Source organism: Protomyctophum parallelum (assembly GCF_964188405.1).
Source record: "Protomyctophum parallelum genome assembly, chromosome: 22".
In the NCBI taxonomy this organism is placed as follows: Eukaryota; Metazoa; Chordata; class Actinopteri; order Myctophiformes; family Myctophidae; genus Protomyctophum; species Protomyctophum parallelum.
This window is the reverse complement of record NC_139714.1, coordinates 22,436,461-22,461,168: the sequence shown is the minus strand read 5'-3', so window position 1 is coordinate 22,461,168 and position 24,708 is coordinate 22,436,461. Positions and strand designations below refer to the sequence as shown.

At 40.2% G+C, this 24,708-nt stretch overlaps 1 protein-coding gene across 4 annotated transcripts in view; it reads right to left on the bottom strand.

Annotated features, from left to right (window-relative positions):
* The window catches only part of mdm2 (MDM2 proto-oncogene), a 32,251-nt gene that overhangs the window by 2,697 nt on the left and 4,846 nt on the right, over positions 1-24,708 (bottom strand). For all 4 annotated transcript variants that reach the window (XM_083757883.1, XM_083757882.1, XM_083757880.1 and 1 more), the window contains exons 5-12: positions 24,650-24,699; positions 24,486-24,548; positions 24,344-24,402; positions 24,176-24,239; positions 23,614-23,789; positions 23,374-23,490; positions 23,124-23,183; positions 767-956 (exon numbers count right to left, since the gene is read on the bottom strand). In XM_083757883.1, coding sequence (XP_083614009.1) covers positions 767-956; positions 23,124-23,183; positions 23,374-23,490; positions 23,614-23,789; positions 24,176-24,239; positions 24,344-24,402; positions 24,486-24,548; positions 24,650-24,699 — 779 coding nt within the window. The remainder of the gene's footprint in view (positions 1-766; positions 957-23,123; positions 23,184-23,373; positions 23,491-23,613; positions 23,790-24,175; positions 24,240-24,343; positions 24,403-24,485; positions 24,549-24,649; positions 24,700-24,708) is intronic.

Sequence of the window (24,708 nt, the reverse complement as noted above, 5' to 3'; positions counted from 1 at the left end):
AGAGCCTGTAGACCGGTGCGCTTTGTTATGAAACAAATAATGTTACGTCTTTTGATTCGTCTCCGTCCTGGGCGCTGGGCGTAATTATTTAATAGGACGGAGACCTCCGTCTAGGACGATATGAGTGTTAACAGATCACAGGCCACAGTCTAATTAGTACTGGTGGACAATGTATATACTCACGTAAACACTCAATTACATACACTCAAGTACATTTTAAATGAAGTATAATTGGGTTTAAGTGGTTCACATGTTCAAGAACAAATAAATACCGTGTGTGTGTGTGTGTGTGTGTGTGTGTGTGTGTGTGTGTGTGTGTGTGCACACGCATGTGCGTTGTGTGGGGAAACCATTATATGAAATGAAGCTGTAATAATGAAAATATACTACTCCACCCCGATGAAACAGGCTGTAATCAAATGGCACACAAATTCAATAAAGCAGCCGTCTATGAATGTTATACAATACCTACCGTACTTTTAGGACTTAAAATTGAAACCCGTTATTCACAAGTTTAATTCCAGCCCAATATTGAGAATACCGTTACTGTCGGGCAGAAACCTCACATGTCCACAAGCGTTACTTTAAAGAGTTCCAATGGACCCAATGTTGTCATAATTTAGTCACAAGCTTTAGTTGTGCACACGACATACGCGCAACCAAATGGTCAGCGAAGACAATTATGGAAAAAACATTCCAAGTTGAAATATGGGCATACAAGGTTTTGTCCCGACAGCGACGATATTAAACATCACACATTTGTTACCTGGACATTCTGCCGATGCCGATTTGGGGGGTCCAGGGGAGGGTGTGGGGGGCAGGGGACTGGGGTTAGTGCTGGGAGTTGCACGGGGTAACACCTCTCGCAGCCAATCCTGACGTAGAGACCAGCAACGGTTACAATTTCTGGGCAACGGTGGATTCAGCTCTTCACATTTAAGACATCTCCAATAGTCCTGACAGTCACACACACACGCACATTCACACAAAATGTGTTATAATCAGAGACTTAACCCCTGAAAATCTGCGATTCGAATAGTCTTATTGCCTCATTTGATTCGTTTTTGTTGGTTTTGCCTGTTGATTTCTTCCTACTATAGCGTCAGTTAGCTCTGGTGTCTCTGCTCCGTTTTTCAAAAGAACGCATATGGATTCAACGCAAGATTGTTTTTTTTGTTTGTTTTATAAGATATTTTTAGTTAGCTCTGGTGTCTCTGCTCCATTTTTCAAAAGAACACATATGGATTAAACGCAAAATAGTTTTTTTTGGTTTGTTTTATAAGATATTTTTTGTGGCTTTCGCCTTTATTTTTTAGAGGGATAGGTATACAGTAGGCCGACATGAAATGGGGAGAGAGATGGGGGGGTGACACACAGCAAAGGCCGTCGGGATCGGGAGTCGAACCCGGGGCACACTGCCAGACTGGATTACCAGCCAAGGTGCCCAGTCGGCTACGCCAGCCGCCCGGGCCCCAAGTTCATATTTATGACATGGAAACCATGCTTTATCTCTTATGACAATGTGCACACAAGAGTAGTGTCTCTTTGCTCAGAACTGACAGCAATGACGACGACAGATTGTCGTCAATTGAAATAAGTTGTCATATATGTAGATATATTAACATTCAGAATTAAAATCCCGAATCTGATTCGAATCAGTTAAATCCTGAGTAAAATACAGCCCTGCCTGTCTATATGATCATTCATTGATTTAATTTCACTGCGATGCAGAGATCACCGAAGCTTATTAGTGTGGTTGCCTGAAGGCAACCATACTATTGTTTTTGTGACCTTTTATTATTATTAGTGTGGTTGCCTGAAGGCAACCATACTATTGTTTTTGTGACCTTTTATTAGTGTGGTTGCCTGAAGGCAACCATACTATTGTTTTTGTGACCTTTTATTATTATTATTAGTGTGGTTGCCTGAAGGCAACCATACTATTGCTTTAGTGACCTTTTATTTCTGAAGGCAACCATACTATTGCTTTAGTGACCTTTTATTTCTTCTTATTATACTAGATAAACTTTATTTTGCCGGATTATACCTCCCACAGTTTTTGTCGCACGCACTCGAGCCATATGTCAAAACGACGGGCTACATCGGGAATCATGTGCGTGTATTGGGATAAGACATTTGTTGGATAGTTTAATTGATATGAATTAATTAGTGCATTAAATTTCCCCATAGACATGAATGGGAAAATGCAAAAACTCACTTTCAAGTATTTTTTCCTCTGAGACCGTAAGGGCTATACTTACAAGACTTGGAGGAGAGATTCATAATAATTACTAAAATTAATTACCTTAGAAGTATAACGTTCTGCCTCATGGTGGCGCTATAACAGCCAACTTTACCTTTTGGGGTATAACTCTTTAAGCGTAGGTCGTAAAATAAAAAATAAAAATTCCCTGGATTCCTTGGGTCATGACGCATCTCCCCATATAGGCCACGCCCATTTGCGTCTAGATAGATTTCCCGCCATTTTGAATTTTGTTCAAAACACACTTTTTGCTCCTCCTCCTACAGATTTTGTCCAAATCTCACAAAAATCGGTACACATGATCTCCGGACCTATCCGATTAAAACAGCACAATCAGAATTTAGATCTTCTGTATCGTTCGGTCGTAATCGTCTTCCCAAGTTAGTGGGAGGGGCCTATCTTACAAAAAACGCCACAATTCACGCACGGAATGTCCGATCCATCCCAAATTTGAATCCCATGTCGAGGGTGGTTTCATCAACGCAGAGACAAAAGCGATTCCATTTTCGACGGGTGCGATGTGGGCAACCACACTTTGCAATTTCCCAGAATTGCCTCTTTCTAGTTCTTTTTATTATAGATAAACTTTATTTTGCCGCATTATACCTCCCACAGTTTTTGTCGCACGCACTCGAGCCATATGTCAAAACGACGGGCTACATCGGGAATCGTGTGCGTGTATTGGGATAAGACATTTGTTGGATAGTTTAATTGATATAAATTAATTAGTGCATTAAATTTCCCCATAGACATGAATGGGAAAATGCAAAAACTCACTTTCAAGTATTCTTTCCTCTGAGACCGTAAGGGCTATACTTACAAGACTTGGAGGAGAGATTCATAATAATTACTAAAATTAATTACCTTAGAAGTATATCGGTCGGCCTCATGGTGGCGCTATAACAGCCAACTTTACATTTTTGGGTATAACTCTTGAACCGTAGGTCGTAAAATAAAAAATATTTTTTCCCTGGATTCCTTGGGTCATGACACATCTCCCCATATAGGCCACGCCCATTTGCGTCTAGATAGATTTCCCGCCATTTTGAATTTTGTTCAAAACACACTTTTTGCTCCTCCTCCTACAGATTTTGACCAAATCTCACAAAAATCATTACACATGATCTCGGGACCTATCCCATTAAAACAGCACAGACAGAATTTAGATATTCTGTATCGTTCGGCCGTAATCGTCTTCCAAAGTTAGTGGGAGGGGCCTATTTTACAAAAAACGCCACAATTCACGCACGGAATGTCCGATCCATCCCAAATCTGAATCAGATGTCGAGGGTGGCTTAATCAACGCAGAGACGAAAGCGATTCCATTTTCGACGGGTGCGATGTGGGCAACCACACTTTGCAATTTCCCAGAATTGCCTCTTTCTAGTTAGTGTGGTTGCCTGAAGGCAACCATACTATTGCTTTAGTGACCTTTTATTATTATTGTTCTTTTTATTATAGATAAACTTTATTTTGCCGCATTATACCTCCCACAGTTTTTGTCGCACGCACTCGAGCCATATGTCAAAACGATGGGCTACATCGGGAATCGTGTGCGTGTATTGGGATAAGACATTTGTTGGATAGTCTAATTGATATGAATTAATTAGTGCATTAAATTCCCCCATAGACATGAATGGGAAAATGCAAAAACTCACTTTCAAGTATTTTTTCCTCTGAGACCGTAAGGGCTATACTTACAAGAGTTGGAGGAGAGATTCATAATAATTACTAAAATTAATTACCTTAGAAGTATATCGGTCAGCCTCATGGTGGCGCTATAACAGCCAACTTTACATTTTTGGGTATAACTCTTCAACCGTAGGTCGTAAAATCAAAATATTTTTTTCCCTGGATTCCTTGGGTCATGACGCATCTCCCCATATAGGCCACGCCCATTTCCGTCTAGAACGAATTTGCAGCAAATTAGCATTTTCTTCAAAACACACTTTTTGCTCCTCCTCCTACAGATTTTGTCCAAATCTCACAGAAATCGGTACACATGATCTCGGGACCTATCCGATGAAAACAGCACAGTCAGAATTTCGATATTCCATATCGTTCGTCCGTAATCAGCTTCCAAATTTAGTGGGAGGGGCCTATTTTACAAAAAAATGCACAAATCACGAGCGGAAAGTCCAATCCTCCCCAAATTTGAATCACATGTTTAGGATGGCCTACTCAACACAGAGCCAAAAGCAATTCCATTTCAATCCATAGGGGGCGCTACAATTGCAAAAACAATTACCCGTTTGTTGCAAAAACACGATTTTGGGGGGGAAATCCCCTTTGAATGACTTACGCATGATCACAAAGGGTGACTTGACATTGTAATTGGCTGGCAAAATTACTGGGAGGGGCCTATACCCCTTTGTTGCAAAAACATGATTTTGGGGGGGAAATCCTCTTTGAATGACTTATGCATGATCACAAAGGATGACTTGACATTGTAATTGGCTGGTATAATTACTGGGAGGGGCCTATATCAGCCAACCTATCCGATTAAAACAGCACAGTCAGAATTTAGATCTTCTGTATCGTTCGGTCGTAATCGTCTTCCCAAGTTAGTGGGAGGGGCACAATTCACGCACGGAATGTCCGATCCATCCCAAATCTGAATCACATGTCGAGGGTGGATTCATCAACGCAGAGCCAAAAGCGATTCCATTTTCGACGGGTGCGATGTGGGCAACCACACTTTGCAATTTCCCAGAATTGCCTCTTTCTAGTTATTGTTATTTATGTTTTTATTATAGATAAACTTTATTTTGCCGCATTATACCTCCCACAGTTTTTGTCGCACGCACTCAAGCCATATGTCAAAACGACGGGCTACATCGGGAATCGTGTGCGTGTATTGGGATAAGACATTTGTTGGATAGTTTAATTGATATGAATTAATTAGTGCATTAAATTTCCCCATAGACATGAATGGGAAAATGCAAAAACTCACTTTCAAGTATTTTTTCCTCTGAGACCGTAAGGGCTATACTTACAAGACTTGGAGGAGAGATTCATAATAATTACTAAAATTAATTACCTTAGAAGTATAACGTTCTGCCTCATGGTGGCGCTATAACAGCCAACTTTACCTTTTGGGGTATAACTCTTGAACCGTAGGTCGTAAAATCAAAAATATTTTTTCCCTGGATTCCTTGGGTCATGACGCATCTCCCCATATAGGCCCCGCCCATTTGCGTCTAGATAGATTTCCTGCCATTTTGAATTTTGTTCAAAACACACTTTTTGCTCCTCCTCCTACAGATTTTGTCCAAATTTCACAAAAATCGGTACACATGATCTCCGGACCTATCCGATTAAAACAGCACAGTCAGAATTTAGATCTTCTGTATCGTTCGGCCGTAATCGTCTTCCGAAGTTAGTGGGAGGGGCCTACTTTACAAAACACACCACAATTCACGCACGGAATGTCCGATCCATCCCAAATCTGAATCACATGTCGAGGGTAGCTTAATCAACGCAGAGCCAAAAGCGATTCCATTTTCGACGGGTGCGATGTGGGCAACCACACTTTGCAATTTCCCAGAATTGCCTCTTTCTAGTTAGTGTGGTTGCCTGAAGGCAACCATACTATTGTTTTTGTGACCTTTTATTATTATTATTAGTGTGGTTGCCTGAAGGCAACCATACTATTGTTTTAGTGACCTTTTATTCTTTTCATTATAGATAAACTTATTTTGCCGCATTATACCTCCCACAGTTTTTGTCGCACGCACTCGAGCCATATGTCAAAACGACGGGCTACATCGGGAATCGTGTGCGTGTATTTTGCTAAGACATTTGTTGAATAGTTTAATTGATATGAATTAATTAGTGCATTAAATTTCCCCATAGACATGAATGGGAAAATGCAAAAACTCACTTTCAAGTATTTTTTCCTCTGAGACCGTAAGGGCTATACATACAAGACTTGGAGGAGAGATTCATAATAATTACTAAAATTAATTACCTTAGAAGTATATCGGTCGGCCTCATGGTGGCGCTATAACAGCCAACTTTACCTTTTGGGGTATAACTCTTGAACCGTAGCTCGTAAAATAAAAAATATTTTTTCCTTGGATTCCTTGGGTCATGACACATCTCCCCATATAGGCCACGCCCATTTGCGTCTAGATAGATTTCCCGCCATTTTGAATTTTGTTCAAAACACACTTTTTGCTACTCCTCCTACAGATTTTGACCAAATCTCACAAAAATCGGTACACATGATCTCGGGACCTATCCCATTAAAACAGCACAGACAGAATTTAGATCTTCTGTATCGTTCGGCCGTAAACGTCTTCCAAAGTTAGTGGGAGGGGCCTATTTTACAAAAAACGCCACAATTCACGCACGGAATGTCCGATCCATCCCAAATTTGAATCACAGGTCGAGGGTGGTTTCATCAACGCAGAGACAAAAGCGATTCCATTTTCGACGGGTGCGATGTGGGCAACCACACTTTGCAATTTCCCAGAATTGCCTCTTTCTAGTTAGTGTGGTTGCCTGAAGGCAACCATACTATTGTTTTTGTGACCTTTTATTATTATTATTAGTGTGGTTGCCCTGAGGGCAACCATACTATTGCTTTAGTGACCTTTTATTATTGTTGTTTTTATTATAGATAAACTTTATTTTGTCGCGTTATACCTCCCACAGTTCTTGTCGCACGCACTCGAGCCATATGTCAAAACGACGGGCTACATCGGGAATCGTGTGCGTGTATTTTGCTAAGACATTTGTTGGATAGTTTAATTGATATGAATTAATTAGTGCATTAAATTTCCCCATAGACATGAATGGGAAAATGCAAAAACTCACTTTCAAGTATTTCTTCCTCTGAGACCGTAAGGGCTATACTTACAAGACTTGGAGGAGAGATTCATAATAATTACTAAAATTAATTACCTTAGAAGTATAACGTTCTGCCTCATGGTGGCGCTATAACAGCCAACTTTACCTTTTGGGGTATAACTCTTGAACCGTAGGTCGTAAAATCAAAAATATTTTTTCCCTGGATTCCTTGGGTCATGACGCATCTCCCCATATAGGCCCCGCCCATTTGCGTCTAGATAGATTTCCCGCCATTTTGAATTTTGTTCAAAACACACTTTTTGCTCCTCCTCCTACAGATTTTGTCCAAATCTCACAAAAATCGGTACACATGATCTCCGGACCTATCCGATTAAAACAGCACAGTCAGAATTTAGATTTTCTGTATCATTCGGCCGTAATCGTCTTCCGAAGTTAGTGGGAGGGGCCTATTTTACAAAACATGCCACAATTCACGCACGGAATGTCCGATCCATCCCAAATCTGAATCACATGTCGAGGGTGGCTTAATCAACGCAGAGCCAAAAGCGATTCCATTTTCGACGGGTGCGATGTAGGCAACCACACTTTGCAATTTCCCAGAATTGCCTCTTTCTAGTTAGTGTGGTTGCCTGAAGGCAACCATACTATTGTTTTTGTGACCTTTTATTATTCTTATTTTTATTATAGATAAACTTTATTTTGCCGCATTATACCTCCCACAGTTTTTGTCGCACGCACTCGAGCCATATGTCAAAATGACGGGCTACATCGGGAATCGTGTGCGTGTATTGGGATAAGACATTTGTTGGATAGTTTAATTGATATGAATTAATTAGTGCATTAAATTTCCCCATAGACATGAATGGGAAAATGCAAAAACTCACTTTCAAGTATTTTTTCCTCTGAGACCGTAAGGGCTATACTTACAAGACTTGGAGGAGAGATTCATAATAATTACTAAAATTAATTACCTTAGAAGTATATCGGTCGGCCTCATGGTGGCGCTATAACAGCCAACTTTACATTTTTGGGTATAACTCTTGAACCGTAGGTCGTAAAATCAAAATGTGTTTTCCCCTGGATTCCTTGGGTCATGACGCATCTCCCCATATAGGCCACGCCCATTTCCGTCTAGAAGGAATTTGCAGCAAATTAGCATTTTCTTCAAAACACACTTTTTGCTCCTCCTCCTACAGATTTTGTCCAAATCTCACAGAAATCGGTACACATGATCTCGGGACCTATCCGATGAAAACAGCACAGTCAGAATTTCGATATTCCATATCGTTCATCCGTAATCAGCTTCCAAAGTTAGTGGGAGGGGCCTATTTTACAAAAAATTGCACAAATCACGAACGGAAAGTCCAATCCTCCCCAAATTTGAATCACATGTTGAGGATGGCCTAATCAACACAGAGCCAAAAGCAATTCCATTTCCATCCATAGGGGGCGCTACAATTGCAAAAACAATTACCCGTTTTTGCAAAAACACGATTTTGGGGGGGAAATCCCCTTTGAATGACTTACGCATGATCACAAAGGGTGACTTGACATTGTAATTGGCTGGCAAAATTACTGGGAGGGGCCTATACCCGTTTGTTGCAAAAACATGATTTTGGGGGGGAAATCCTCTTTGAATGACTTATGCATGATCACAAAGGATGACTTGACATTGTAATTGGCTGGTATAATTACTGGGAGGGGCCTATATCAGCCAACCTATCCGATTAAAACAGCGATCTTCTGTATAGTTCGGTCGTAATCGTCTTCCCAAGTTAGTGGGAGGGGCCTATTTTACAAAAAACGCCACAATTCACGCACGGAATGTCCGATCCATCCCAAATTTTAATCACATGTCGAGGGTGGTTTCATCAACGCAGAGACAAAAGCGATTCCATTTTCGACGGGTGCGATGTGGGCAACCACACTTTGCAATTTCCCAGAATTGCCTCTTTCTAGTTCTTTTTATTATAGATAAACTTTATTTTGCCGCATTATACCTCCCACAGTTTTTGTCGCATGCACTCGAGCCATATGTCAAAACGACGGGCTACATCGGGAATCGTGTGCGTGTATTGGGATAAGACATTTGTTGGATAGTTTAATTGATATGAATTAATTAGTGCATTAAATTTCCCCATAGACATGAATGGGAAAATGCAAAAACTCACTTTCAAGTATTTTTTCCTCTGAGACCGTAAGGGCTATACTTACAAGACTTGGAGGAGAGATTCATAATAATTACTAAAATTAATTACCTTAGAAGTATAACGTTCTGCCTCATGGTGGCGCTATAACAGCCAACTTTACCTTTTGGGGTATAACTCTTGAACCGTAGGTCGTAAAATCAAAAATATTTTTTCCCTGGATTCCTTGGGTCATGACGCATCTCCCCATATAGGCCCCGCCCATTTGCGTCTAGATAGATTTCCCGCCATTTTGAATTTTCTTCAAAACACACTTTTTGCTCCTCCTCCTACAGATTTTGTCCAAATCTCACAGAAATCGGTACACATGATCTCGGGACCTATCCGATGAAAACAGCACAGTCAGAAATTCCATATTCCATATCATTCGTCCGTAATCAGCTTCCAAAGTTAGTGGGAGGGGCCTATTTTACAAAAGATTGCACAAATCACGAACGGAAAGTCCAATCCTCCCCAAATTTGAATCACATGTTGATGATGGCCTAATCAACACAGAGCCAAAAGCAATTCCATTTCCATCCATAGGGGGCGCTACAATTGCAAAAACAATTACCCGTTTGTTGCAAAAACACGATTTTGGGGGGGAAATCCCCTTTGAATGACTTACGCATGATCACAAAGGGTGACTTCACATTGTAATTGGCTGGCAAAATTACTGGGAGGGGCCTATACCCGTTTGTTGCAAAAACATGATTTTGGGGGGGGGAAATCCTCTTTGAATGACTTATGCATGATCACAAAGGATGACTTGACATTGTAATTGGCTGGTATAATTACTGGGAGGGGCCTATATCAGCCAACCTATCCGATTAAAACAGCGATCTTCTGTATAGTTCGGTCGTAATCGTCTTCCCAAGTTAGTGGGAGGGGCCTATTTTACAAAAAACGCCACAATTCACGCACGGAATGTCCGATCCATCCCAAATTTGAATCACATGTCGAGGGTGGTTTCATCAACGCAGAGACAAAAGCGATTCCATTTTCGACGGGTGCGATGTGGGCAACCACACTTTGCAATTTCCCAGAATTGCCTCTTTCTAGTTGTGGGCTCGCCTCAGCGAGCACACAATTGTTACTGCCAGTTTATATTTATATATTTCTTTATTCCAATTTCCGCCACTTTTTTTGGCACCTAACTACTTCCACATACTTTATGCTAGAAATTTAGTTCAAACTTCAAACTGTTCAGCTCTTTGCAGTGATGTGTGCTTGTATTTTTATTTTTACAAAGTTTTATACTTTTTATACTTTTTAACTTTTTAACTTTTTTTTACATTCTTTATAGTGAGAGTCGATGGAAGAAAGGTCCCATTTTTCACAGTTAACTTTTTTGAGCTCTTATTACTCCGTCATACTTTCACTTTGAAACTTCATTCAAACTTTATAATGTTCATCTATCTTTGAACTTTAATTGGTGAAAAAGTTGTTTTGAAAAAGTTTATACTTTTTAAAATATTTAACTTTATTTATAGTTTTTTCCTCCCATTGACAATGTATGGGATTTATCTCTAAATCAACCTCACTTTTGCAGCCTCATTACTCTGGCATACTTTGTCGTAGAAACGTGATTTAAACTTTAGAAAGCTCACACGACTCTGGACTTTTTCGTGGTTCAAACCGTATTCGAATACGTTAAACGGTTTTTCCGAAATCGCAGTTCAATCGCAGGCCGTTTCGCCTAATTAGTGCCAACTTAGAGTGCGGGCTTTTTTCACTAGAGTGCGTAGAACAGAAAATCTTTCCTTGAAAATTTACCAAACAAATTGCCGTCCCGGCCAAGATATTCACTTTACACGCATGTCCTTTGGTCATTTTGTAGCCACACATGTCCTCTTTCACACAATGTGACCACCAAAACACAGAGACATACAGAATGTGAACTACGGCCTTTTAAGTGACACAAATACAGTCAATCTGCTCATTGACCTCCATAGTAAAATCCTTACGAGGAAATTATCGCGATGACAATTCTTAACTCGCTCTTATAACCACATTTTCGATCGTACCAACACCACAATCGCACATGGTGTACCTCAATATCTCAGGCCACTCACAGCGAAAGAATTATTTGCATTCGACTTTTACTTTTTGCGATAGAGCAATTTGTTCGGGCATAGTTTCCCCCCATTCAATACCATTCAAGATCAAGACCTTCAAGTTGCGCGCCACTTCTTTGTCTTTTACACTTCCACAGCTGAGACATATAAGAGCTTAATTACAGGGCTGAAATTAAAGTTACAAGATCTCAATGAGTTGCTCTGCGATACCTTGTGGGCTTGTAGGTCTGCTATTTGTGCAATTGGATGGCCTTTACACAGCTCTCGCAAGAGCACGCACGCACGCATGCACGCACGCACACACACACCCTGTCTTCCTATTGGCTGGCCTTTACACAGCTCTCGCAAGTGCACGCACGCACGCACGCACGCACGCACGCACACACACACACACAAACACGTTTATAAAAAAATATTTTCAAAAAAATAAAAATAAAATTAAAAAATTAAAAAAAATTAAAAAAAATTAAAAAAAATGAAAAAATTGAAAAAAATTGAAAAAAATGAAAAAAATGAAAACTTAAAAATTAGCATGTTAGCATTAGCATGATAGCATTAGCATGTTAGCATGATAGCATTAGCATGTTAGCATGTTAACATTAGCATGTTGACATTAGCATGTTAGCATGTTAGCATGATAGCATTAGCATGTTAGCATGTTAGCATTAGCATGTTAGCATTAGCATGTTAGCATGTTAGCATTAGCATGTTAGCATTAGCATGTTAACATTAGCATGTTAGCATGTTAGCATGATAGCATTAGCATGTTAGCATGTTAGCATGTTAGCATTAGCATGTTAGCATGTTAGCATTAGCATGTTAGCATGTTAGCATTAGCATGTTAGCATGATAGCATTAGCATGTTAGCATGTTAGCATTAGCATGTTAGCATTAGCATGATAGCATTAGCATGATAACATTAGCATGTTAGCATGTTAGCATTAGCATGTTAGCATGTTAGCATTAGCATGTTAGCATTAGCATGATTAAAAAATGAAAAAATTAAAAAAAATGAAAAACATTAAAAATGTTAAACTTTAACTTTTTTTTAAACTTAAAAGGAAAAAAATAATAATAAAGAACTTAATATTTTTTATCTTAATATTTTTTTAAAGAAATATCTTAGACCATTATCAATAATCATTGTGTTTATGCTTTTAAAGATAGGCCTATATGCTATTTGAACCTTCTTTTTACATGTAAAAGTATGCTATTTCTGTTAAGCTCATGAATGCTTTTATATGTATACTCCATTGGATTGACTATTTTTTTTCTTTTTTACCTTTTCTTGATTCATCAAGAATACATTGTAAAGCATTATTCATACATTACAAATCATTAGTAGACAGTAATACTTTACTTACTTTATTCTGCCCCTTTTTGGGCATCATACTACTTCCACATACTTTATTTCCGCTTTATGCAGTTATTTATGCTTAAACTATAGTTTTTACAAATGTTCATACTTTTTTAACTTTTACTTCAGCTTTAATACATTTTCTACTTTTCTTTACAATATGTTACAGTCCAGAAATTTTGATTATGGACTTAGACCACCAATGGTAACACCATTACTCCGGTCCCCGAGTTTCAAACTTGACACGGCAATAACTTTATACAAAGCATTTTACGCGAGCCCACGCAGTTTCTACAGGAACTGCTTTCTAGTTATTCTTTTTATTATTATTTCACTGTAGTCTTTTTTTTGTCACTTTATACCTCCCACACTGTACGCTGTACGCACTTGAGCCATATGTCAAATTGACCGGAAAAATCGGGAATCGTGTGCTTGTATTTTGTTAAGAGAAATGTTGTATAGTTTAATTGATATGAATTTATTAGTGAATTAAATTTCCCCATTGACATGAATGGGAAAAGGCAAAAAATCACATTCAAGTATTTTTTCCTCGGAGACTGTAATCACTATAGTTACAAAACTTTTAGGGATATTTCTTAATTATGACTAAAATTAATTAAAATTATAATTTTATAGGTCGGCCTCATGGTGGCGCTATAACAGCCCACTTTACCTTTTTGCTTATAACTCTTGAACCGTAGGTCGTAAAATCAAAATATTTTTTCCCTGGATTCCTTGGGTCATGACGCATCTCCCCATATAGGCCACGCCCATTTCCGCCATGATGGATTTTCCGCCATTTTGAATTTTGTCCAAAACAAACTTTTTGCTTTTCCTCCTACAGATTTTGTCCAAATCTCACAGAAATCGGCACACATGATCTCTGGACATATCCGATTAAATCACCAACTGCAGAATTTTGGTAGTGCGTATCGTTCGGCCGTAATCGTCTTCCGAAGTTAGTAGGAGGGGCCTATATCACAAAAATGCCATAAATCACGAACGGAATGTCCAATCCATCCCAAATTTGAATCACATGTCCGGGGTGGTTCAATCGACCAAGTTCTAAAAGCAATTCCATTTTCATCCATAGGGGGCGCCGCAAATGCGAGAAATGTAACCGTTTGTCGCAAAAACATGAATTTCGGGGGTTAAAGCCCCTCCGAATGACTTACGCATGATCTAAGGCGTGACTTGAAATTGTAATTGGCTGGCAATACTAGTGGGAGGGGCATATGTAAGCCACTGCGGCAACCACACTCTGCAATTTTTTTAAATTGCGAATTTTCTAGTTCTTTTTATTATAGATAAACTTTATTTTGCCGCATTATACCTCCCACAGTTTTTGTCGCATGCACTCGAGCCATATGTCAAAACGACGGGCTACATCGGGAATCGTGTGCGTGTATTGGGATAAGACATTTGTTGGATAGTTTAATTGATATGAATTAATTAGTGCATTAAATTTCCCCATAGACATGAATGGGAAAATGCAAAAACTCACTTTCAAGTATTTTTTCCTCTGAGACCGTAAGGGCTATACTTACAAGACTTGGAGGAGAGATTCATAATAATTACTAAAATTAATTACCTTAGAAGTATAACGTTCTGCCTCATGGTGGCGCTATAACAGCCAACTTTACCTTTTGGGGTATAACTCTTGAACCGTAGGTCGTAAAATCAAAAATATTTTTTCCCTGGATTCCTTGGGTCATGACGCATCTCCCCATATAGGCCCCGCCCATTTGCGTCTAGATAGATTTCCCGCCATTTTGAATTTTCTTCAAAACACACTTTTTGCTCCTCCTCCTACAGATTTTGTCCAAATCTCACAGAAATCGGTACACATGATCTCGGGACCTATCCGATGAAAACAGCACAGTCAGAAATTCCATATTCCATATCATTCGTCCGTAATCAGCTTCCAAAGTTAGTGGGAGGGGCCTATTTTACAAAAGATTGCACAAATCACGAACGGAAAGTCCAATCCTCCCCAAATTTGAATCACATGTTGATGATGGCCTAATCAACACAGAGCCAAAAGCAATTCCATTTCCATCCATAGGGGGCGCTACAATTGCAAAAACAATTACCCGTTTGTTGCAAAAACACGATTTTGGGGGGGAAATCCCCTTTGAATGACTTACGCATGATCACAAAGGGTGACTTCACATTGTAATTGGCTGGCAAAATTACTGGGAGGGGCCTATACCCGTTTGTTGCAAAAACATGATTTTGGGGGGGGGAAATCCTCTTTGAATGACTTATGCATGATCACAAAGGATGACTTGACATTGTAATTGGCTGGTATAATTACTGGGAGGGGCCTATATCAGCCAACCTATCCGATTAAAACAGCGATCTTCTGTATAGTTCGGTCGTAATCGTCTTCCCAAGTTAGTGGGAGGGGCCTATTTTACAAAAAACGCCACAATTCACGCACGGAATGTCCGATCCATCCCAAATTTGAATCACATGTCGAGGGTGGTTTCATCAACGCAGAGACAAAAGCGATTCCATTTTCGACGGGTGCGATGTGGGCAACCACACTTTGCAATTTCCCAGAATTGCCTCTTTCTAGTTAGTGTGGTTGCCCTGAGGGCAACCATACTATTGCTTTAGTGACCTTTTATTTCTTCTTATTATACTAGATAAACTTTATTTTGCCGGATTATACCTCCCACAGTTTTTGTCGCACGCACTCGAGCCATATGTCAAAACGACGGGCTACATCGGGAATCGTGTGCGTGTATTGGGATAAGACATTTGTTGGATAGTTTAATTGATATGAATTAATTAGTGCATTAAATTTCCCCATAGACATGAATGGGAAAATGCAAAAACTCACTTTCAAGTATTCTTTCCTCTGAGACCGTAAGGGCTATACTTACAAGACTTGGAGGAGAGATTCATAATAATTACTAAAATTAATTACCTTAGAAGTATATCGGTCGGCCTCATGGTGGCGCTATAACAGCCAACTTTACCTTTTGGGGTATAACTCTTGAACCGTAGGTCGTAAAATCAAAAATATTTTTTCCCTGGATTCCTTGGGTCATGACGCATCTCCCCATATATGCCCCGCCCATTTGCGTCTAGATAGATTTCCCGCCATTTTGGATTTTGTTCAAAACACACTTTTTGCTCCTCCTCCTACAGATTTTGTCCAAATCTCACAAAAGTCGGTACACATGATCTCCGGACCTATCCCATTAAAACAGCACAGTCATAATTTAGATCTTCTGTATCGTTCGGCCGTAATCGTCTTCCGAAGTTAGTGGGAGGGGCCTATTTTACAAAACACGCCACAATTCACGCACGGAATGTCCGATCCATCCCAAATCTGAATCACATGTCGAGGGTGGCTTAATCAACGCAGAGCCAAAAGCGATTCCATTTTCGACGGGTGCGATGTAGGCAACCACACTTTGCAATTTCCCAGAATTGCCTCTTTCTAGTTCTTTTTATTATAGATAAACTTTATTTTGCCGCATTATACCTCCCACAGTTTTTGTCGCACGCACTCGAGCCATATGTCAAAACGACGGGCTACATCGGGAATCGTGTGCGTGTATTGGGATAAGACATTTGTTGGATAGTTTAATTGATATAAATTAATTAGTGCATTAAATTTCCCCATAGACATGAATGGGAAAATGCAAAAACTCACTTTCAAGTATTCTTTCCTCTGAGACCGTAAGGGCTATACTTACAAGACTTGGAGGAGAGATTCATAATAATTACTAAAATTAATTACCTTAGAAGTATATCGGTCGGCCTCATGGTGGCGCTATAACAGCCAACTTTACATTTTTGGGTATAACTCTTGAACCGTAGGTCGTAAAATCAAAATATTTTTTTCCCTGGATTCCTTGGGTCATGACGCATCTCCCCATATAGGCCACGCCCATTTCCGTCTAGAACGAATTTGCAGCAAATTAGCATTTTCTTCAAAACACACTTTTTGCTCCTCCTCCTACAGATTTTGTCCAAATCTCACAGAAATCGGTACACATGATCTCGGGACCTATCCGATGAAAACAGCACAGTCAGAATTTCGATATTCCATATCGTTCGTCCGTAATCAGCTTCCAAAGTTAGTGGGAGGGGCCTATTTTACAAAAAAAATCACAAATCACGAGCGGAAAGTCCAATCCTCCCCAAATTTGAATCACATGTTTAGGATGGCCTAATCAACACAGAGCCAAAAGCAATTCCATTTCAATCCATAGGGGGCGCTACAATTGCAAAAACAATTACCCGTTTGTTGCAAAAACACGATTTTGGGGGGGAAATCCCCTTTGAATGACTTACGCATGATCACAAAGGGTGACTTGACATTGTAATTGGCTGGCAAAATTACTGGGAGGGGCCTATACCCCGTTGTTGCAAAAACATGATTTTGGGGGGGAAATCCTCTTTGAATGACTTATGCATGATCACAAAGTATGACTTGACATTGTAATTGGCTGGTATAATTACTGGGAGGGGCCTATATCAGCCAACCTATCCGATTAAAACAGCACAGTCAGAATTTAGATCTTCTGTATCGTTCGGTCGTAATCGTCTTCCCAAGTTAGTGGGAGGGGCCTATTTTACAAAAAACGCCACAATTCACGCACGGAATGTCCGATCCATCCCAAATCTGAATCACATGTCGAGGGTGGATTCATCAACGCAGAGACAAAAGCGATTCCATTTTCGACGGGTGCGATGTGGGCAACCACACTTTGCAATTTCCCAGAATTGCCTCTTTCTAGTTAGTGTGGTTGCCCTGAGGGCAACCATACTATTGCTTTAGTGACCTTTTATTTCTTCTTATTATACTAGATAAACTTTATTTTGCCGGATTATACCTCCCACAGTTTTTGTCGCACGCACTCGAGCCATATGTCAAAACGACGGGCTACATCGGGAATCATGTGCGTGTATTGGGATAAGACATTTGTTGGATAGTTTAATTGATATGAATTAATTAGTGCATTAAATTTCCCCATAGACATGAATGGGAAAATGCAAAAACTCACTTTCAAGTATTTTTTCCTCTGAGACCGTAAGGGCTATACTTACAAGACTTGGAGGAGAGATTCATAATAATTACTAAAATTAATTACCTTAGAAGTATAACGTTCTGCCTCATGGTGGCGCTATAACAGCCAACTTTACCTTTTGGGGTATAACTCTTTAAGCGTAGGTCGTAAAATAAAAAATAAAAATTCCCTGGATTCCTTGGGTCATGACGCATCTCCCCATATAGGCCACGCCCATTTGCGTCTAGATAGATTTCCCGCCATTTTGAATTTTGTTCAAAACACACTTTTTGCTCCTCCTCCTACAGATTTTGTCCAAATCTCACAAAAATCGGTACACATGATCTCCGGACCTATCCGATTAAAACAGCACAATCAGAATTTAGATCTTCTGTATCGTTCGGTCGTAATCGTCTTCCCAAGTTAGTGGGAGGGGCCTATCTTACAAAAAACGCCACAATTCACGCACGGAATGTCCGATCCATCCCAAATTTGAATCCCATGTCGAGGGTGGTTTCATCAACGCAGAGACAAAAGCGATTCCATTTTCGACGGGTGCGATGTGGGCAACCACACTTTGCAATTTCCCAGAATTGCCTCTTTCTAGTTGTTTTTATTATAGATAAACTTTATTTTGCCGCATTATACCTCCCACAGTTTTTGTCGCACGCACTCGAGCCATATGTCAAAACGACGGGCTACATCGGGAATCGTGTGCGTGTATTGGGATAAGACATTTGTTGGATAGTTTAATTGATATGAATTAATTAGTGCATTAAATTTCCCCATAGACATGAATGGGAAAATGCAAAAACTCACTTTCAAGTATTTTTTCCTCTGAGACCGTAAGGGCTATACTTACAAGACTTGGAGGAGAGATTCATAATAATTACTAAAATTAATTACCTTAGAAGTATATCGGTCGGCCTCATGGTGGCGCTATAACAGCCAACTTTACATTTTTGGGTATAACTCTTGAACCGTAGGTCGTAAAATCAAAATGTTTTTTTCCCTGGATTCCTTGGGTCATGACGCATCTCCCCATATAGGCCACGCCCATTTCCGTCTAGAACGAATTTGCAGCAAATTAGCATTTTCTTCAAAACACACTTTTTGCTCCTCCTCCTACAGATTTTGTCCAAATCTCACAGAAATCGGTACACATGATCTCGGGACCTATCCGATGAAAACAGCACAGTCAGAATTTCGATTTTCCATATCGTTCGTCCGTAATCAGCTTCCAAAGTTAGTGGGAGGGGCCTATTTTACAATAAATTGCACAAATCACGAACGGAAAGTCCAATCCTCCCCAAATTTGAATCACATGTTTAGGATGGCCTAATCAACACAGAGCCAAAAGCAATTCCATTTCCATCCATAGGGGGCGCTACAATTGCAAAAACAATTACCTGTTTGTTGCAAAAACACTATTTTGGGGGGGAAATCCCCTTTGAATGACTTACGCATGATCACAAAGGGTGACTTGACATTGTAATTGGCTGGCAAAATTACTGGGAGGGGCCTATACCCCTTTGTTGCAAAAACATGATTTTGGGGGGGAAATCCTCTTTGAATGACTTATGCATGATCACAAAGGATGACTTGACATTGTAATTGGCTGGTATAATTACTGGGAGGGGCCTATATCAGCCAACCTATCCGATTTCAACAGCACAGTCAGAATTTAGATCTTCTGTATCGTTCGGTCGTAATCGTCTTCCCAAGTTAGTGGGAGGGGCCTATTTGACAAAAAACGCCACAATTCACGCACGGAATGTCCGATCCATCCCAAATTTGAATCACATGTCGAGGGTGGTTTCATCAACGCAGAGACGAAAGCGATTCCATTTTCGACGTGTGCGATGTGGGCAACCACACTTTGCAATTTCCCAGAATTGCCTCTTTCTAGTTCTTTTTATTATAGATAAACTTTATTTTGCCGCATTATACCTCCCACAGTTTTTGTCGCATGCACTCGAGCCATATGTCAAAACGACGGGCTACATCGGGAATCGTGTGCGTGTATTGGGATAAGACATTTGTTGGATAGTTTAATTGATATGAATTAATTAGTGCATTAAATTTCCCCATAGACATGAATGGGAAAATGCAAAAACTCACTTTCAAGTATTTTTTCCTCTGAGACCGTAAGGGCTATACTTACAAGACTTGGAGGAGAGATTCATAATAATTACTAAAATTAATTACCTTAGAAGTATAACGTTCTGCCTCATGGTGGCGCTATAACAGCCAACTTTACCTTTTGGGGTATAACTCTTGAACCGTAGGTCGTAAAATCAAAAATATTTTTTCCCTGGATTCCTTGGGTCATGACGCATCTCCCCATATAGGCCCCGCCCATTTGCGTCTAGATAGATTTCCCGCCATTTTGAATTTTCTTCAAAACACACTTTTTGCTCCTCCTCCTACAGATTTTGTCCAAATCTCACAGAAATCGGTACACATGATCTCGGGACCTATCCGATGAAAACAGCACAGTCAGAAATTCCATATTCCATATCATTCGTCCGTAATCAGCTTCCAAAGTTAGTGGGAGGGGCCTATTTTACAAAAGATTGCACAAATCACGAACGGAAAGTCCAATCCTCCCCAAATTTGAATCACATGTTGAGGATGGCCTAATCAACACAGAGCCAAAAGCAATTCCATTTCCATCCATAGGGGGCGCTACAATTGCAAAAACAATTACCCGTTTGTTGCAAAAACACGATTTTGGGGGGGAAATCCCCTTTGAATGACTTACGCATGATCACAAAGGGTGACTTGACATTGTAATTGGCTGGCAAAATTACTGGGAGGGGCCTATACCCGTTTGTTGCAAAAACATGATTTTGGGGGGGGGAAATCCTCTTTGAATGACTTATGCATGATCACAAAGGATGACTTGACATTGTAATTGGCTGGTATAATTACTGGGAGGGGCCTATATCAGCCAACCTATCCGATTAAAACAGCGATCTTCTGTATAGTTCGGTCGTAATCGTCTTCCCAAGTTAGTGGGAGGGGCCTATTTTACAAAAAACGCCACAATTCACGCACGGAATGTCCGATCCATCCCAAATTTGAATCACATGTCGAGGGTGGTTTCATCAACGCAGAGACAAAAGCGATTCCATTTTCGACGGGTGCGATGTGGGCAACCACACTTTGCAATTTCCCAGAATTGCCTCTTTCTAGTTTACAGTATATTTAAGTATCATATTTTATTACATTTCTAAGAAACATAATGTAATAAATATTTAAATCACACTCAGCGGTGCCTTTGATGTGTGTCCTAGATTACATTGTGTTATCAACGTAAACCCACCCTATACTAGCAAAGTAAAACAAACCATCCTATAATATGATTGTAAAAACATTGTATAATATAAATGTAAAAACATCCCATAATATCAATGTATATTCATAACAACATCCTATAATATAAACGTACAATAAAATATCAAAGTAGAATCATCCTAACATACTATAAAATCAATGTAGATCCCAACAACCTATAATAATATAAAATCACAACATCCTATATTATAAATGTAAAAAAAAAACATTCCAACATGCTATAATATCTTCCCATACACCCCCGTGTGTGTGTGTGTGTGTACACTACACAAAGTGTGTCTGAGGAGCGTGTGATGTGTGGTTCATGGAACATTTTAGCCTACACCAGTCAGAGTAATCTAGTAGGAGAGTGGCGACACTAGCGTTGACTCCCATTGTAACAATGGAATGCGGAAGTGCTCATTCTATCTCAATGGGATAGTTCCAATGTTTGGAACTATAGCCCATAGCACCCCGCTTTGTGGCGAGATGAAAGCGTGTCGCCACTCTTACTAGATTACTCTGACACCAGTGTTATACAAAGCACCACCCCTACCCGCTTGTGATTGGCTGAATGCAGGAAGGGCACGGTCCCCTTCCTACAAATAAGTAGGATTAAGGTTAGGCATAGTTTCACTGAGGTTAAGGTTAGGATTAATGTTAGGCATAGTTTTACTGAGGTTAAATTAGGATTAAGGGATAAATTATAATTTTACTGGTGTTAAGGTTACGATTAAAGTTAGTTTTAAGGTTAAGCAAGTAGGTCGCAGAGGCTTATCGTCTGCATCAGCTGAGAACGCAGGACTCTATCCCCATTACAATGCGATAGACCCCTGGGAGATACATTTCTGAGGCGGAGCACCACTCCTATAATATGAGCCCCCAGGGGGTGGGTACGCTTTTCCGACATGTCAATAGTCCGACATGCGGAAAATGACGGGATTATGGTTGGCGAACATGCGTTAAGATTGGCGACCGGATTAAGGTTGGCAAACATGCGTTAAGGTTAGCGAACAATGACTAGTCTGAACTAAGTACTGCGCCCGCTCACAGTAATTCCAAGCCATACTACATGCCCTTGCCTTGTATCTCAAAGGCAAGGGCCACCCGGACACTCAGGTTAAGGTTAGTAATCCTAATCTTAGGTTATGGTTAGGCATAGTTTTGCTCGGGTTAAGGGTTAACGCTAGGCATAGTTTTATTCGGGTTATGGTTAGGATTAAGATTAGGCAAAACAAACGAAACAAAGCGACTACTGGCCAATCACAGCACGTCCTTACGGGGTCTTGGATCAACTCTAACGTGTGATGCACTGTGCCTCCTGTGTGTGTTTACTTAATGTAATTAGCTGCAGATTTGTGTCAGTCGCAGCCGTTTATGCCGTGCTCATGCATACACATACATACAAACACCCACAGAGCCACATGTAGAAGCGACCTGCTCCAATTAAGGCAAAGTAAGTAATTTTCTTTTGTTAAACTTAGTGTTATATAGCTCAATATTCTGTTATTAGTATGGAGTGTTTGTTCAGTAACAGGAGTCTCCCCATCTCTTCAGCGCTTTAATAAACAGAAAATGCTTTTTCAGGGTCAGGATTACAATTTTATTCAATCAGGAAGGAGAGAAATCATGCAGGATAAAGGATATAACAAGTGATTAAATGAATAAGCACAAATTATTTTAACTTGAACACTATAAAATTGAAAGCTGATGAATGGGTACTCTCTCCTGATTGACTGAAATAGGCAACCCACCGAAAATGTATTTTCTGTTAGAGCTTTTGAGACAGAAGACCCCTCTTACTGAACAAAACTATAGCAGTGATTAATTACCATCACAATATGGAGCTTTAACGTTTAACAAAACACTTTCTGTTTTAACAAAGAACATCACTTACTCTGCCTTTAATCAGAAATAATTATCTACTTTTAAGAAACATATCTGTATGTGTGTGTTATGTTTGTATTAATCATTTATGGTTTAACATTATGCACTGTGTGTGTGTGTGTGTGTGTGTGTGTGTGTGTGTGTGTGTGTGTGTATGTGCATACTTACTGCTTCCGTGATTTCTGTGTCTTCATCAGTGTCCTCCTCATAGATGGTCACCTCATACACCTTGCAGAAAAGTAAGTAAGTGGCATGGCCAATAGAAAACAATGTAATCCAAGTTTGTAACAGTACACTACACTGAACACAGTACCAACACAACAACACAACAGAACACAATTAAGTGCCGTTATTCTTTAACCTAACCACTCATAAAGTGGTTACCTTGTAGTGTGTGTGTGTGTGTGTGTGTGTGTACCTGGTCATCATCGGAGAGTGACGTGTCTTCATCAACGTCGTCATCTTCATCATCAGAGTCGTTGGACTCGACCTCAAACTCCACACTGAAGTGGTCTGACCTGTCTGACCTGTTCGACTACACACACACACACACACACACACACACACACACACACACACACAGGAATTGCTCTAAATCTATTACATTAATTTAATTTCCTCATGTGTGTGTGTGTGTGTGTGTGCACGCGTGACTCACTACACAGCTGTGGGCCTCAGAAGACTGGCTGCTGTGTCGGACTCGGTCTTGTCTCAACTCCTCGATCACACACCAGGACATACTGTTGTCGAATGTCAAGGAGTAACTGTCAGCTCTCCTCCTCTTCCTGTCACTGTCTTCATCTTCACCACTGTCATCATCACGGTGAGATGGACCTGATGAACACATCAACACGAAGACTGAATATTGTCACTGTCGGGTGGGAAACCTTACTTTTCAGGAAATGGGGGGGGGGGGGGGGGATCTGTGTTCCAATGGATCAAATATAGTTACTATTTAGTGACTCACAAGCTTTTGTTAACACATTCCATTGGTTAAATATTCAACGACCCATCACGTGAGCTTGCATCGGCTATTTTTGCTACTTTTGGGTGACACTTTAGTATGACGAAGTAAGGCATTCATTTACAAAAACAAACACACACAAACATTGGAATATGGACCTACATGGTTTCTGCCCGACAGTGGTGATATGAGAACCAACTTCAACTGTATCCGGTTTAAACACAACTTGAATGAATACTGCTGACAATAAACTCACCTGGCTCACTCCTCCTTCGCCTCCTGCTGCCCGAAGTGGAATGGGTACTGTCTGCATCGGAGTCCTAGATAGACAGACGAATGTCATGTTGTCATAATTAGTGCACTTATTGAAAGTGTACTCAGGGCAGCAGTACATTTTCTAACATCTCAAATGTGTGTGTCTCACCTCAGGTGGTCTATCTGGCTGACTGTGGCTGTTTTCTTGAGTGGCAGGACAAGAAGACTCTAACAGACAGACAGACAGAAGAATGTAAGGCTGTGCATTCAACTCAATATTTTAAATATGGGGGAGAGGAGTTAGTAGCTACCTTGGATTTTGACTTCAGGTGGTCTATCAAGGTGACTGTGTTGTTGAGGGGCATTGGAAGGCTCTGACAGAGAGACAGACAGAGTTAGTAGAATGTAAAGATGCACATTCAATTAAATGTTTTAAATAGAACGTACAAAGAGAAGAGCAGAGGAGAGGAGCTACCTTGGGTTCTGACAAGCACCAGGTTCTTCGTAATCATTGAATACAGGGGCCTGAAAAAA